Here is a 15,623-nt window from a genome sequence, read left to right as displayed (position 1 = left end):
CATTCTTTCTCTTCTCGCTTCCGCTTTCATGCTGTTCAAACATTCCTGATGTCACATTTTTATTGCCATAGTATCAAAACTGTAAATGTTCTTTAATAGGTAGGAATAGAGCGCCAACTGACTGTGGCCACCAAAATCTGAATTTAAATAAATACTGGAATTTAATTCGGCTCGAATGCTTATTCTTCAAAATGGATGGACGCTCTAAGTATCAAGTATCTACGCTATCAGTATTTCTACGTTTCCACATCTCGGTGTTCTTACATCAATGCTTCCAAAATTGCGCCAATATTACATTTATATAGCTATTTATTTGCTTATTTATTGTAATGCCATTGCTTATTTAATTGCGATTTTTTATATGTAATACATTTTTATTGAAATTTATTTTTAGTAAAGTTGTTCTGCAGAGTAAAATTCTGAGCAGTTTTTTAATTTAATGTATGGCATTTTTCCCTTTAGGCATTTTCCAGTACATTTAAAAGTCAGACGAAGGCTGGCCGCGTAGCGGCTAGTACTCATATGGAAAGGTAATTAAACTTTTCGAATGAAAAGGTAATTAAACAGTATTAATATGTTATTTTTTCAAAAACCAAAGTATCCGGTTTATACTTTATAACAATCAAGATATGATTATGCAGTAATCTTTATATGTTTAGCCTAAACTGAATAATTTTATAAAAATTAAATTAACTGAATTTAATCGAATAAAATTTACTGTTTTATAAAGAAAACTTAATGCCGCTAATTTAGTAAGACAAAAGCTGTTAAAACATGACTTAGATATTTACATTTATCAGCTTCATTTCATTCCATTCATTCATTTATTATCATTCACCGTGAACTGAAATATGTTAGTGCGTTAATTGAATTAATAGTGCTTTATTTTCCCATTCATAAATATCTGAAGTTTACTCTTAAAAGCGCTTTATTTAGCATGATTTTGCTCTAACATTTTGCTGGGCAAAGGAAGGAAATTTACTTATTTTATTGAAGGAAGTAGAGGACACTTCTCATAATTACAGTCTTAATTTTGTATTTTTTTCAAAATTTTAATGCAGAAAATGTATGTGTTTAAAGATAATATCGTGTCAAAAACTTTGTTCATAATTGTCAAATATATTTTGGTACAGATGTAAAAACTAAGAACTTTTATTTAATTAAAATGTTTTTCAGAGTTAAATTCATATAGATATTTTGAAAAAGTACTACTTAGACCATGCTAGGTAAAAATGAATCGAATGGAAAGGTAATTAAACAGTATTAAAAATGTAAAGATAATTTTATTTAAGTAAATAAAATTGTTATTATGCAAGTTATGACACTTGCATTCAATTAATTTATGTATTCTAATTTACCGATTGCATACAACTAAGCGTGACCGCTATTAATAACGTTAAAAACATTTAGGTGCACCCACTTTAAGTAGAACTGTGCAGTGGGTGTTTTAGTTAACATAGTATATGTGCAAAGAAACAAGTTTTAAAGGAACAGTTGTATTCTCTTCAGCAATGTAATAATACGTAACCTCATTTGCACAGGTTTTGTGGTTTTCGAACTATATTAAAAGCACTTGATTCTCTAAATAAAGCTTGTCTTCTATAGATCTTTCCCCATCTTAGCGCTCCTTTCAGGCCAATGACTAAGAAATTTAATTTCTTTGTGTGTTTCAAAGTAACGAAAAGGAATGCTACCTAAATTGCTTGATGAGGAATTTGTTTTCCGGAATTCATGGTTGGGTAAAAGACGGTGATTTAGAAAATAACCTCAAGAGACAAGAAGTTAGGAAAGGCGTTGTTTGAACAAAATTACTTCTGGCCTTTAATGGAATGGTGTTTCTGTAGCGATTTGTCTGCCTGTGAAAGAGAAACTCACAAACTAGTTTAAACTGAAGTCAATATCTAAATATTTAAGAAAACATATAACAGTAAAATAGAAATTTTGGCATACCCATATTAATCCAATACGAATAATACGAATACAAGTAATGTATTATTAAATCGCATAAACCAAGCTTTAAGAATATCAAACTTAACAGACAGATATGCTTAAAATTAAGAGGCAAACAAATTTAAGTAACAAATAAGATTAATTAAATTAATACAAATAAGATTAATTAAATTAATACAAATAAGATTAATTAAATTAAGTAACATTAAACAAATTTAAATTAATTATTAACCTTTTATATAAATTTTTAATCTTTTAAGTAATGACGAACTGCAGTTACGTACTGTTCAGTATGTATAAATACTTCTGTAAGTACTCATCTAAACATTTAAAATCAAATACAGTTTTTTTTTATTTGTATAGCATTTTACCTAAGATACTGAGGTAAGAGAGATTTGCAGAAAATTTTATATCGTGCTGCCACATGCAGAGACAAATATATTTAGAAAATACGAGAAACGTCAGAAATTTGTCGAAACGTTGCAGTCATTGATGATGTTAGTAAAATTATTGGAAGAAGCTGTAGAAGCGTGTGATGAGAATTCTAAATTGTTCTGCAAATGGGTCTGTGAAAGCTCAAGGTACTTTTGAATCGAATAAATTTCATGCTGCCTTCATGTCATAAGAAAGCATTTTGACATGAGTGGTTTGAAATAGCACCATTGTCAAATTAAGGAGATCTCCATCCAAAACCTGAGCAAAGCTTTTTTTGTCATTACACATATAAGATTAAGTTTTTATTTTAAACGCCATCAGTCGAAACGAAAGGAAAAGTGTGTATTTTCTAAACACAATATCTTTTATACAGTAAAAAATTACGTAAACGCTATATTCTACTAAATACATTTGATTCAGTTGAAAATTATTTCTTCGATGCTCATTTGAAGATTTATCTATTATGTGTAATTACTGCTTTTATAATTGTTATAAATGCACTAGTTATGACGGATTTAGGAAGGTGAAATACATTATTCTAAAAATACAGTTAATTTGTTTTTTGTTTTGTATAAGCACAATTTCTATGGTGATGACAAGGATATGATTATATGTAGCACGTAAAAGAATGATTGTTGCAATAATTCTTGTTAAAGGATTACAGAAACTGTATCTTAACAAAAGATGCAATTAATGGATGAACAAAACAAATTCTATCCTCTTTTATTCACGCATTTATTGTTGTTACTGAAGTAAGTAATTAAATTTCTCTCAGGATAAAGGCTAAACCAATTTATGCGGACAGAGAAAGACACCAAAAGGGAAAAGTTCGTGAGGAGTTCTATTAAAATTTTATCGGGACAGCAAAGCGTTCTTGTTGTCTGAACTTGTTAACAGGTTGCATTTACGGCAGTGTGGGGAAGGTCGCAACAGCTGCGAAGCACGTCCAGTTATCTCGCTTCCTGGTGATTAGGGAGAAGGAAAGCACAATTCCGAGATTTGAGTCACCACACAAACTCTCCTTTTGCTAATTGCGTTCTGAATAGCATTGAGACATCCAAGGCTTAACTTAAATGGCAATAAGACTAGACTTATTAAAGTAAAATGCGATTTGATAAGACCCGAATAAAGATATGTGTTCATTATCATATTTCGTGTTGATATGTGGCCATTTTCCCGCCATATTTTATTGTCTAAAGTTTTAATGTATTGATTTCGTGTGACAACAGCTGTTCTGCCCTACATATCTTCCAGGATTTCGGTTCAAACTCAAATAGCAACAAGCAAGGATGCGCCCACACAGTCTCTATCTGTATGCATGCATATATATATGTGTGTTTGTAAGACAAAAATATGTAAATTACAATTAAAATCAACAATAACCTTTTTAAATTCCTCATACATCAGTAAATCACCAGGTTTAAAATTACTTGCTCTGAAATGGGTTTCATTCTTTATATACATTATGGTTAAGCATCAAAATATTTTTGAGCAATTTTTCTAGGTTCTTTAGTTTTTGGATGCAGGTCTCGATTTTCAGTTTGTGGTTCATATGGTAATTTTCATACGTTAAGTAAGCTGATGGGAACTTCATTATGGTGCATTATTGCATTCTTCACTAACCTGAGGGAAAAAGTTTGTACACGCGATATTTCTTTCATAAACATTTAATTTACATTATAATCTAGCTATAATAGTTTGATTAACTCTTTCTGCTCTGTTATTTAATAGCAGAAGTTAATTATTGTGTAATATTATGATTTCTTATAAAACACTTAAATTTTGAGGCCGTAAAAGCAGCATTTCAAAAGGTTCTCTGACAGATAGTAGAGCTAGCAGTAAACAAAATTTCTTTTGTTTACTTCTCTTATTAAACTGATATACTTCACAATGTTTACAGCAATTTCAAAATCTTATACTATTCTTGCATAATAATATTGAGAAGATAACAAATTTAACATTCAGGATACAACAATATGACTAAATTTGATATGAGCTTTTTTAAGAAATTTAGTGTGAAAAGGTATTGGTATTACAAATTTATACAATCCTTTTTCCTTGATAGTTAACACATTACTAATTTTCTTATATTTAGGATTACAAACATTATCCAAATGTTCATGATCTTCGATTTCTTTTCGAAGATTATACCTGTTAAAGATAGATTACATTAAGATAAACTTTGAGGGCTCCTCTTTAACCTTTGCTGTACTATAGCTCCTCTTTAACCATTGGCGAATATACATCAATTAGTTAATGTAGATTTGTTAGCAGATGGCTACGTTTGTTTACGTATCTACGTTATAACGTTTGTAATTGGAGGGGTGTTCCAGTTCCATTTGTATTTAAAAGAGTATTGGAGGAATGTTCCAGTTATGTGGAGTCTTCCAGTTTTGTGCAAATGAAGAAAATTAGAAATATAGTAATAATAATAAAAACAATAATTTCAGTTACGAATGACGTTGAAGTGTAAGTCATAATAATGAAAATGGTTGGTTTGGCTTATTTAATTATGGCAAAGCACACTAGGGCTGTCTGCCTACGGGGAAGGATGCCTTCGTGGAGGACTTCCTAAGGGAAACTGGCTCGTATACACGTTACACATGGGGGAAAACCACGAAAGCACCCATGCAGCCAGCCCGTTCGCGGGATTCGAACCTCGGACCGAACTACCAATGTTCAGCGACTTTACCGCTCGGCCGCTGGTGGGCGCTAATAAAAATGTGTTACAAAATTTTGAAATTTTTTGCGACTATTTAAAATGAGTGTATTCCAAATTTTTATATTTGCGACATTGTATGAAAAATTTTGAAAATACTAATTATGAAAATTGTGAAACTTCAAAACTATTCAAAAAATCTTTTGATTATGATAATAAAATATAAGTAAATTTTCAAATATATTAGTTTTGCTTTAAACAACCTATTAAAATATGCAATAAACCAAATTAAGTAACTAATAAGGCAGTAATCAATACAAAGCTTAAAAGCGAAATTGTTCTTTCAAAATATGAAATCTAGTTAAGTAAATTTTAAGATGTTGAATTGCAATGAATTCCAATATTGCCAGATATGAGGGCAACGTTCCCAGAAAAGAATTGTTAAAAAGATATTAAATGTATAGAAAAGCAATTAAAGCACAAAATCGGGAATTCAAACAAGAACTGTAATTTATATTCTCTTCTTTATAATGAGCCGTTGTAATTTTTCGATCCCACATAATACGAGTATTTGTTCATTCTCCATTTCCTGAGAACGCAGCTAAAAACCCTTTTTTAATATTTATTTCTGGTCTCAGCATCCTTAATCGACTTTTACCACGTAATGAGTATTATGATAAAAGACCGCCATATTTTAAACTAAATATTGATCGATATTTTTTCTTATCAAATCACTTTCTTTTCAATCACTTTGAAGGAAATCTGTTTAATATTTCAGGCACGTACAATAATAAGCCCTCTCACGTTGGTAAAACGGATCTAAATGATGTTTGATATTACCTTACGCATAAAAGAACATTAATTAATCTTTCAAAGAATCATTTTATATTTTATAACTAATAACCTGAAACTAATTTTCCAATAAAGTGCAGTTTTAAGTGAAAGTTCCCATTTTTTTTCTGTTTGAAGTATATTTCAACGAAACAATATATTAAAAAATTTCTATGCATTAAAAAATATCTGCAAAAGTAAAATAAGCAATATCATTTACACGGTCATTAATTGAATCTAACCAGTTATCTATAATTTCAGACTTTACTATAATTCCAATTTTCCGTATCCTCACCATAATGCAGATAATTTAAACTGAGGTTTTTGGACTGTAAAATAGAGCAAGTTTCTTCTTTTCGTGGCCGTATTATGTCCTGCTAGCTCGCCAAGCTTGTAATTATTCGGCTTTACGTTACTGTTGCCGACTTGTGAACTTTTACGCCGGTTGCAGTTTGTAGCCAGCTTAGATTTAAATTTAATTGCGTTGTCTTTGACACTACTAGTTTGCATTTTTAATTTTGAATTTTGGCTGTTATTTTCGTTGCATCGCCGCAAGTTAAGATTTAGTCTGTAAGCACGAGGAAGTGCATTTATGTTCTGTTTTGTTTCAATAAAAAGGTTTTTTTAAAAACTTTTTCAAGACTTTGTAGTTAATTACAGACGCAGTGATAGTTCGCTGTACGTCTGTTAAGAGTTTGGATGCAGTTTATCTCCTAAAGCAAATAAAACTCTATACATTGATTAAACCTAAAATTTAACGCATGAACTGGGTGAAGTTGAAATATATAATGTAAGTATGAAATGAATAGGATGAGAACATAAGTCAGTATGCAGTCCTAGTTTTAACACGTTTCCCGAATAAACCGAACATTAACCCATTAGCCGCTGGTGTTGCGTTGACGCCACGGTAAAAATAAATGCGTATATAAATATAACTACCTAAAATATTTTATACCAGCAGATGATTTTGTGTAGGGAATATTATGAAGATTATTTCTGTAAAAAAATATTTGCCTTCAACAATCATTTTGTTTATAATAATTAACCTCATACTTTAAGCAAGATTTAAGCAAAATTTTCGACCGGGTATTTTTGCTGAAAATATTTAACGAAAGAATCGCCGTCTTTATGAGTGAGCTATTTTTAGTCAAGGTTACCGTTTATCAGAACATTACATCAGTCAGACGTTTATATTTGTGTTGGGAAGGAAGGGAAAACAGGTGTTGCGTTAACGCAACGTCAGCAGGAAACGGGTAGTCAATCTCCTTTTTCACTCATTCCTTTCGATGTTCTCGTTCATGTTCTGGTTGTTTAAAAATGCCTAAAAGGATGTATCTTATATTAGAAGAAGTCCTTCAAAGATTTTTTGATGAAGAAACAGATGATGATAATGTTAATAATGACTAGAATGAAACCGATATTGTTGCTGTTCCCCCAGAAATTACTGAGGCTAGTGACGAAAAAGAAAGGAATGGCAATGTTTTAAATAATGATAATGATATTTTACCAAATGATACTGCTGGGGAAGTTGAAATTCACGTAAGAAGTAAGTTTCAGCCTTCTAAAAGCAGTTATACTCATACTAAAAAGTTTAAAAAGCAGAAGACTGAAATCTTGAAGTGGATAAAAAAGGAACTGTTAGTTATGTCTCAGGAAGAACACGAAGAAAGAAATAGAAGAGAAATAATAAGAGACAAAACACAAGGTAAAACTAGTGCACAACAAATTTTCGATTTTCTTTTGGGTTTAGACATTTACTCTCTTCTCGTTGAACAGACAAATATATACGCTCAGAGAAAAAAAAAAAAAAAAAAACTAGAATTTATTGCATCTGAAGCCTATAGGAGAAGATTTATTGGAATATTATTGCTTACAGGATATCATTCTTTACCTCAAAATATGTATTGGTCTTTTGATAAGGACATTTCTGTTCCTGTTGTACGAGAATTGATATCACGTTTGCAGTACAGGAATAGGAAGCAGAATTTACATTTGACAATAGTCAAATTGACAATACTGACAAATTATATGAGGTGAGACCGTATCTAAACTTACTAAATATCACCACTTTTTACTACTGTAAATATAAAGTCTCTTTTAGATTTCAGACGGGAGAATGCATTATTTCTTTTGCAAACTCCTATTGAGAGTGTAGAATTAGCCAGAAATAGATCAGCAACAAGAAGACCTAGTAAATTCAGTATTCAAGAACCAGTGCATGGAGATGGTAGACATTTTATCGTAAAGTCCGTTGATAACAAAAGACTTTGTTGTAAAGAGTACCATAGCCAGACTGCTTATCGGTGAAAAGTATGTAATGTAGCTTTACATCATGATCGTAACCAAGCTTTTCATGCTTGAATCTTTCAAATGAAATAATCTGTACTTGTAAAAGAAATATAATATATATTTTAATATTAAATTAATTACAAGTAAAGTGATTTGTAGATTTATAAAACGTTATACAGCTAAAAAGTAATCCTGCGCTCCACTCAAAAGAAACATCACACGTGTACAATCCTACTCACTAAACATCCGTAGTCTTATTCCGCTGAAGTTGCGCGAACGCAACACTCGCTTTTTTCACAGGTAAGAGCATTTTTTTTATTTTCAATGTAAATTCATGTTATAAATGCTTAATTTAATATTTGTTATTATTTTCATGAAACAAGAAACATTCCTTGTAGTTTTGGCGGTTAATGGGTTAAGAACAACATAAAGTATCAAAAAACTTTTAATGAGAAAGAAAATGTATAAAAGCTGCCATAAAGAGCAGTTTGAAGTTTATATCTTCCAGTTAATAGATATACACATTTAAGTAAAACACAAACTACACAGCAGTGCAATCTGGTGATACGATATTCTAATAGATGGGGGGGGAGGAGAAACTTAATTACCAAGGGAAGGCAGTCACAAGCATTAGGAATAACTGAAGAAATATTTTCATTTTGTTTGCAGCTGTTAAATCATTAATATCTTTGGATACAGAAACGTAATGATCAATTTATATGAGTATTACTATTATCATATAATCTTTCTCGGGTCATCCAAAAAACTGACATAGATATATTGTTTCTATATCCATACGAAAAGGCTGTCTAAAGGACCAATTCATACCTCGGTTTATCTTGAGCTAACGAAGTCAGTTCCATGTGTCGAAGTGCTCTGCTACACTGACTACCAATAAGTATTTGGACACCTGTGATAGAAAAGAAAAACTAACTTTATTCAAAATCAATAGTTGGTAGAGCCTCCACGAGAGGTAATTACAGCGTGGACCCTCCGGGGTATACTTTCCACAAGTCTTTGTATGACAGTTAGTGGTATTTTCTTCCAATCGGCTTGGAGAAGACATAGAAGTTCCTTCACCGATTTTGTACGTGTAGTGCACCCCTGAATTCGGCCACGCAACTCGTTCCAGAGGTTCTCGATAGGGTTCAGGTCTGGACTATGGGCAGGCCAGTCCATTCGATGAACTCCATTGGCATCATACCAAGCCTTGGTTAACGTCGAAACATGACAACTGGCATTGTCGTCCTGAAAGTAACAGGAGTCCAACCCGTAAAACTGCCACAACGTAGGAAGCACATTGTCATCCAAAATAGTGTAGTAGGCATCGGAGTTGAACTTACCATGAATGGGGACCAAGGTCCCAGCCCATACTAGGAGAAACACCCCCAGACCATAATTCCACTTCCGCCGAATTTGACTGTTGGCACAATGCATTCTGGCAGGAGACGTTTTCCAGGTAGACGCCAGACACAGACCCTGCCATCCGAAAGGTAAAGGGTGAACCTTGATTCGTCCCTCCAAAGAACCCGTTTTCACTGATCTACGGTCCAATTTCGATGTGCTTTGCACCACATTAACCGAGCAGCATGGTGATCAAAGGCTTATGGGCAGCAGCACGACCATGAAAGCCAATCAGATGTGCTTCCTTACGGATGGTATTCATTGAAACAATACTCCCGGATGCCTGTTGAAACTCCTCGCGGATGAGGGCTATCGGTTGGGTGCGGTTCTTCCGAATTTCTCTGAACAGCACTCTTCGGTCTCTATCCCCCAGTTTCGTTGGTATGCCGACTCGGGGCATATTCCGACAATCACCGCTCACCTTCCACTTCTTAATCACACAGGCCACTGTCGATATTGGGTACAGATCGCTAGATATGTCCCTTAAGGATAGGCCACATTTGTGATACCCGATAATTATACCTTTCTCGAAATCAGAGAGCTCCGAACTGCGAGGCATCTTGCATGCGACTAAAGCCGATGCTGTTTCCTACACGATATATACCGGCGGAGTCCGTGGCGTACCTTAAGATCGCAGATATCGTCATTTGCATAGGTATCCAAATACTTATTGGTAGTCAGTGTATTCGTAAAGATCAGTATTTTTCAGTTTGCTCCGCTATGAAGAAAACTGGTTTTGGGGCTGCGTCGTTTGTGCCAGATGTTTCCGTTAGTTCAGGTAAACCTCAGTGTGAACACCCCTTAAAAGGCACAATATCTCTAGAGTACATCGGGATAATAAACACACTTTATATTTATAAGGTATTTTCTCCCTTCTTTCCGCGTGGTAACTGGAAGCGCGCTCGACTTGTATTCAGTAGTTCCAGAGTTGGAATCCCAGCGAGGGTATTAAGGATTACTTCAGTTTACTGACATCGAAAAATTCTAAAAAACTCTACATGTGACGCCCAAACTTAAAGGGGGTGGACGATAATTCATTCTCACCAGGATTTGGCGATTGGGTTCCCTAATCTTCAGTCGCCTTTTAAAAGGGAGAGTATGAACAGCATTTCTTCTCTTTTTCTGCATGCCATCGGGGTGTAGCACTCTCGACTCTGGCGTTCGAATCCAGGCAAGGCCAATGCTGATTTTCAAGTCCCTGCATCGATAAAACCTAAAGACTCTAAATATTTTCAGATCTTCTGTCTGACTATGTGATTGTCATTTTAAGTAAAAACTTAACTCTGACGTAGAAAATATCTAACGTGAAGTAACCGGGTAATGCAAATAGAAGGATATAATCTCTACTTGCAACTCCAGTTAAAATAATGTTAAGCTAAAAGAGGATAATACAACAAAAAGAGAAATTGGTAAACTGACCTGGTACGCAAGCTGGAACATGAGTCCAAGTGCCGTTGTTACATACGACAGGGGTAGAGTTGTGAACGACATCGTACCTATTTTCGCATGTGATGTTGATCTCCAGACCATGAAGCACTCTGGCACCCGGTGGATAGTCTGTGAAGTTACCTTGTTCCATTTCTGGTACAATGCAGGGAGCTGTAAGAGGAATCCACATTTTACTCAAAAAACCTTTTCTGGACTGTTGCAGATATCACACATTCGGTTCCAAATCGAATATATTATACAAATTAAAAAACATATAAAAGGCATTAATTCTCATTGTATAGAAATAAAGTAATTTGGCCCCAAATTCCTGACTGTATTACTGGCTGAAGTAAACTTCCTGCTTAGTTTTTCGAGTGAAAGGAAAATTCACAAAGTAAGTTAAACTCGTTAACTGTACATCAAGAAAAATTCATTGAGAGGACGCATTATTGTACAGTATGAAACAGGAATTAGGACTATCACAGTATATTCCAACATATTTCCCTAGTCTCTGCTAGCAGTTGACTGAATATGCGACTTTTCATTCGATTCTCTGACAGAAAAAAACCTGATGCTTGTTTATGCAGTTATCCTACAACGCTATTTTTAACCCACTGATCGTTGGTCGTGAAAGGTTTTGGTGTCTAGATCTTGCGCGTAAAATTAATTTGCTTATTGCAAACTTTGGTATTACATTATCCATTATTAAGAACAGTGCAATTGATCAAATTTGCATACCTTCTGTTTTTCATGACTTCCTATGAAACATGTATGAAAACTATTTTCAGTGACTACCTATAAAATCTTAAAATAAGTATTAATGTTTGTTGCCTTTTTCATAATGTTTAATGCAAACACTCTTTTACACTCGAAGAAATTTATCTTTGCAGTTAATGGTGCACAGCTGTCATTTCCGGAACAGCAGCCCATAGCAGCTAAACGCTGAAACTGATCAACACTGGTACTTCAACCTGGTTTCAAATCCCATCAAATGGGCTGAGTGCATGGGTAGTTTTGTGATATGAAATACGAGCCAGCTTTTCAAAAATGTCTTTCACGAGAGCAGCCTTACCCTTAGACGGCCCCTGTATACTTTATCCTAATCCAAATGATGTAATCCTATCGATCCTGAACAGAAATAACGTGTGCCCCTGTTCCACAAATGTGGCTCTTATTTATATGGCAAAATTATGCATACACAGTGATTTCACCTCAGAAATCATCGCCTACGACAAAAAAAAAAAAAAAAAAAAAAAAAAAAAAAAAAAAAAATGTTTAAAGATGGTAAAAATCTTGTTATTTTGTGTCCGGGTGTCCATAATGAACACAATTCACAGCAATCACGATGGATTTGGATGCTGAAATGCGAACTGCCTATTTGGGGTTTTCAGCTTTTGCTCAATTTCTGAGAAACCTTCTGAGTCACTTTGCCACTGGGGCAAATAATTTTACAAACTTTCAGGACAATGTCTGCTATTATCAGTGCTAATGGTTTTTCGCGTCAATCGGCATCAGTAAAATCTCTGTGGCAGTGTTCGACCTGCTGGAATCATTTCACTAGGACTGAACGGGGTCATTCATGCATCCAAAGATTTCCATCATTTTATGATAAACATTCGTTATGATAAACATTCTTTTTTGTCAGCAAACCATCTCAGAGAAATGTTTGCCTACTGGTTCTTATATTTCATTTTTGGCACAAATTTCAGTTGACGCACCACTTTATTCTCATGTATCGAATCTACTTTTATTACCATTGTAAGGAAAGTGTCTCTGTAGCAAGGAATTGACATGTCTTGTACATCCTCTACTCTATTTGCGCAATTTTACTAATTCTTGAAAATAGCCACATACCTTTTGAATTACCTACATCTATCAGATTACAGTTACATTCTCAAGCCATATTATTAGCATCATTACATGTACAGTGTCAGCCGCTTATTAAACTCACTGGTTAATAAACTCAGCTGCTGTTTGAATTCAAATTTACAAGAAACAACGAATATATACTTATCAATAGAAAAAAAATTCACTTATATAACTTTATAAAACTCATGTCATCCACTTACGAAACTCAAACTGACGAAAGTCTGATTATTCAGATCCAGGATAAACTGTTTATGGCTGATAAAAGCGTTTTGTAGTTCATACATTTATATTTCAGTTATAAAATGCTTGAATAAAATGAGTTTAGCAGAACTCTCCGTCAACAGGCAGAAACAAGACCCCTGGAGGGAACACTTTTCTAGTTCCTGTCAGACACTGTTTTCAAATCGCTTTATACAGACTAGAGCTGAGAGCGACATAATTCCTCCTTATGATTAACAATTCCAGTCCTCTAGAGGCATTGGAAATATGTTCTTTGAATATGAATGAATGAGTCTTTCTCAGAATTAAAGAATAGGAGGTGCTTATGTGATGTGCACACTGATCCCCTTTCCCGAACACCAGCCTGATAGAGGACTGACGTGCATACAACCATTAAGTTTGTAAGCTGTTTTCAAAAAACACCGTGAAACCTTCTTGGCATTATTGTACGTTATCAGATTTTGATTAGAAAAGGGGAATGGTAGTTGTACGCTGAAGAAGAAAAAAAGAAAGCTTTGATTACGATTATAAAAAAGATGAATTGACAGTCGTCTTGATGGATGAAAGGTGCAATTTTTCTGGCACATTATCAATACACGTTTAATAAAAAGGGAAGAAAACTTTGAAAAAAAATGTATCAAAATATTATATATTTTTAAACATTTCTTAAATAATGCATATTTATTATAATTAATTACAATTTAAATTATAATTAATTTACTTATATAACACCAGTAGTCTGGTCCTTATTTCATGCAAATATATATATATATATATATATATATATATACATATATTTATGATTTTTATTCTATTAAATTACGCAGAATGATTAAATCAAACTTACAAATACCTTAACAGCATAGCAATGAAAATGTAAGGCACATAAAAGATTGACCGTTCATCATTCTACGTTAACTTTTATGTCAACCGTATTTTCACTTCTTAGCGAAGTCTTGATATCCATAGTATTCGAATCCATCAAATTCGAATACGATCGAATTACTTAACACAAATTTTGACACAGCTCATTCCGAATGATGTAAGACAACACTATTTCTAAAGGTCTCTCATAGTTGAGCTGGCCAAGATAAGGGAGTTTCTATGATTCGGAATAATCTGGTGATTAAATTATTGGAGTGAGAATAATACTTCAAGTACTTATTAACCACAGTCGCACCAAATTTATCGACACGTTAATTGTTATTACTCCAGATAACCAAAAAAGATAAGTAGGATAAGACTTTGCATCCATCGAAAAATTTCCCTACAAGCTGTAAACTGGATAGTGACAAGATTCATCCGGAAAAGAAGAATCAAGCCTAGTCAAAACTCACCTAAGCATTTAGGAATTGGCTGTGACCAGTTTCCATCTTCTTCACATGTAGTGGCGGGGGAGCCTTCCATTTTCATGCCATCGAAGCAACGGAAGATGACATTGGACCCGAGGCTATAACTGCGGCTTTCAAAGTACCCGTTGTAAAAAGGTCCTGGATCTTCGCACACGATTTCTTGAAAGTACAATAAGGAACATTTTAAGAAAAGAGTTTTGAGAAAAAATAAAGAATCGAAATTCCAATTTCATTCATAAAGTAGATGAAATTAAGTATTATGAGAACAATTTTGAAATAACGACTCATTGAATTTTAACGAAAGTGAATAAATACTCTTACTAAAAATTATACTTTACAAAAACAAAGAAGTGTTTCTAGCATTTAGCTCTAAGCATCTCAAAGTACCTACATGGTAGAACCCTATTTATTCGAACTAACTATCAATGGAACCATTTCGAGTAACAGTTTCTGCAGATGACTTAAGTCCAAGGCAATTTTCGGAAATATGGAATTTGGTCATTTAGTTACCGTTCGAATACAGCGTACAAATGACACATGGTAATATTTAAGTTTAAGTGACATTGGTTGCATGAAGGTACAAACAGTGAAAAATAACAAACAGTGTCAAATAGTAAACTTTTAGCGGTATTAGATTTCAATTTGAAATTTAAATTGCAATTATGAATTTTATTTTTAACTTTTGCTTTAATTAATTAATTGAATTATTGAATGTGAATTATAAATAAATAGTTTTTTAAATTATTTTTACTTCAAATGCAACTAAAAATATCTCTTAGAATTTTACAAAATTTATGCTTTAGTTGCATATTAAGCTGCGTTTTTATAAAGACTACTAAGAAAAATAACTAATATTATGTGGACAAACAAAAGATCTGCTCACTTATAAAAGTATCATAGACTCTTTAAAAAATAATTAAACGCAAAAAGATTTTTTCCGAGACGACCATTAGTTTACATCTTCTTGAGATATATAAAGACAATATTCATGAGGGAATCATTACATTCTTCTTTCAAACTAAGGTCGAAGATTAAAAGCATTCAACAATTTCTAGCCCAAATGTTTTATTTTATGTACTGTAACTTTCGGACTCTTTAAACTTTAAGCCGCAACTTGAAGTAAGTGGATAGGAAACGTTTTCTCATACAGGAAAATTCAGCCTTTATACCTTTGTGAATACTGCAAT

The 15,623-nt window shown here is 33.4% G+C and overlaps 1 protein-coding gene across 4 annotated transcripts in view; it reads right to left on the bottom strand.

Annotated features, from left to right (window-relative positions):
* Hasp (Hig-anchoring scaffold protein) overlaps nucleotides 1–15,623 on the bottom strand; it is an 818,047-nt gene that overhangs the window by 285,955 nt on the left and 516,469 nt on the right. For all 4 annotated transcript variants that reach the window (XM_085816685.1, XM_085816688.1, XM_085816687.1 and 1 more), the window contains 2 exons: nucleotides 14,422–14,595; nucleotides 10,988–11,167 (listed from right to left, as the gene is read on the bottom strand). In XM_085816685.1, the coding sequence (XP_085672811.1) occupies nucleotides 10,988–11,167; nucleotides 14,422–14,595 (354 nt within the window). The remainder of the gene's footprint in view (nucleotides 1–10,987; nucleotides 11,168–14,421; nucleotides 14,596–15,623) is intronic.

The sequence above is a fragment of the Stegodyphus dumicola genome, chromosome 5 (genome assembly GCF_044657685.1).
Source record: "Stegodyphus dumicola isolate Sdum_Otavi_A_Nest chromosome 5, ASM4465768v1".
NCBI lineage: Eukaryota > Metazoa > Arthropoda > Arachnida > Araneae > Eresidae > Stegodyphus > Stegodyphus dumicola.
This window is presented reverse-complemented; position numbering and strand designations above follow the sequence as displayed.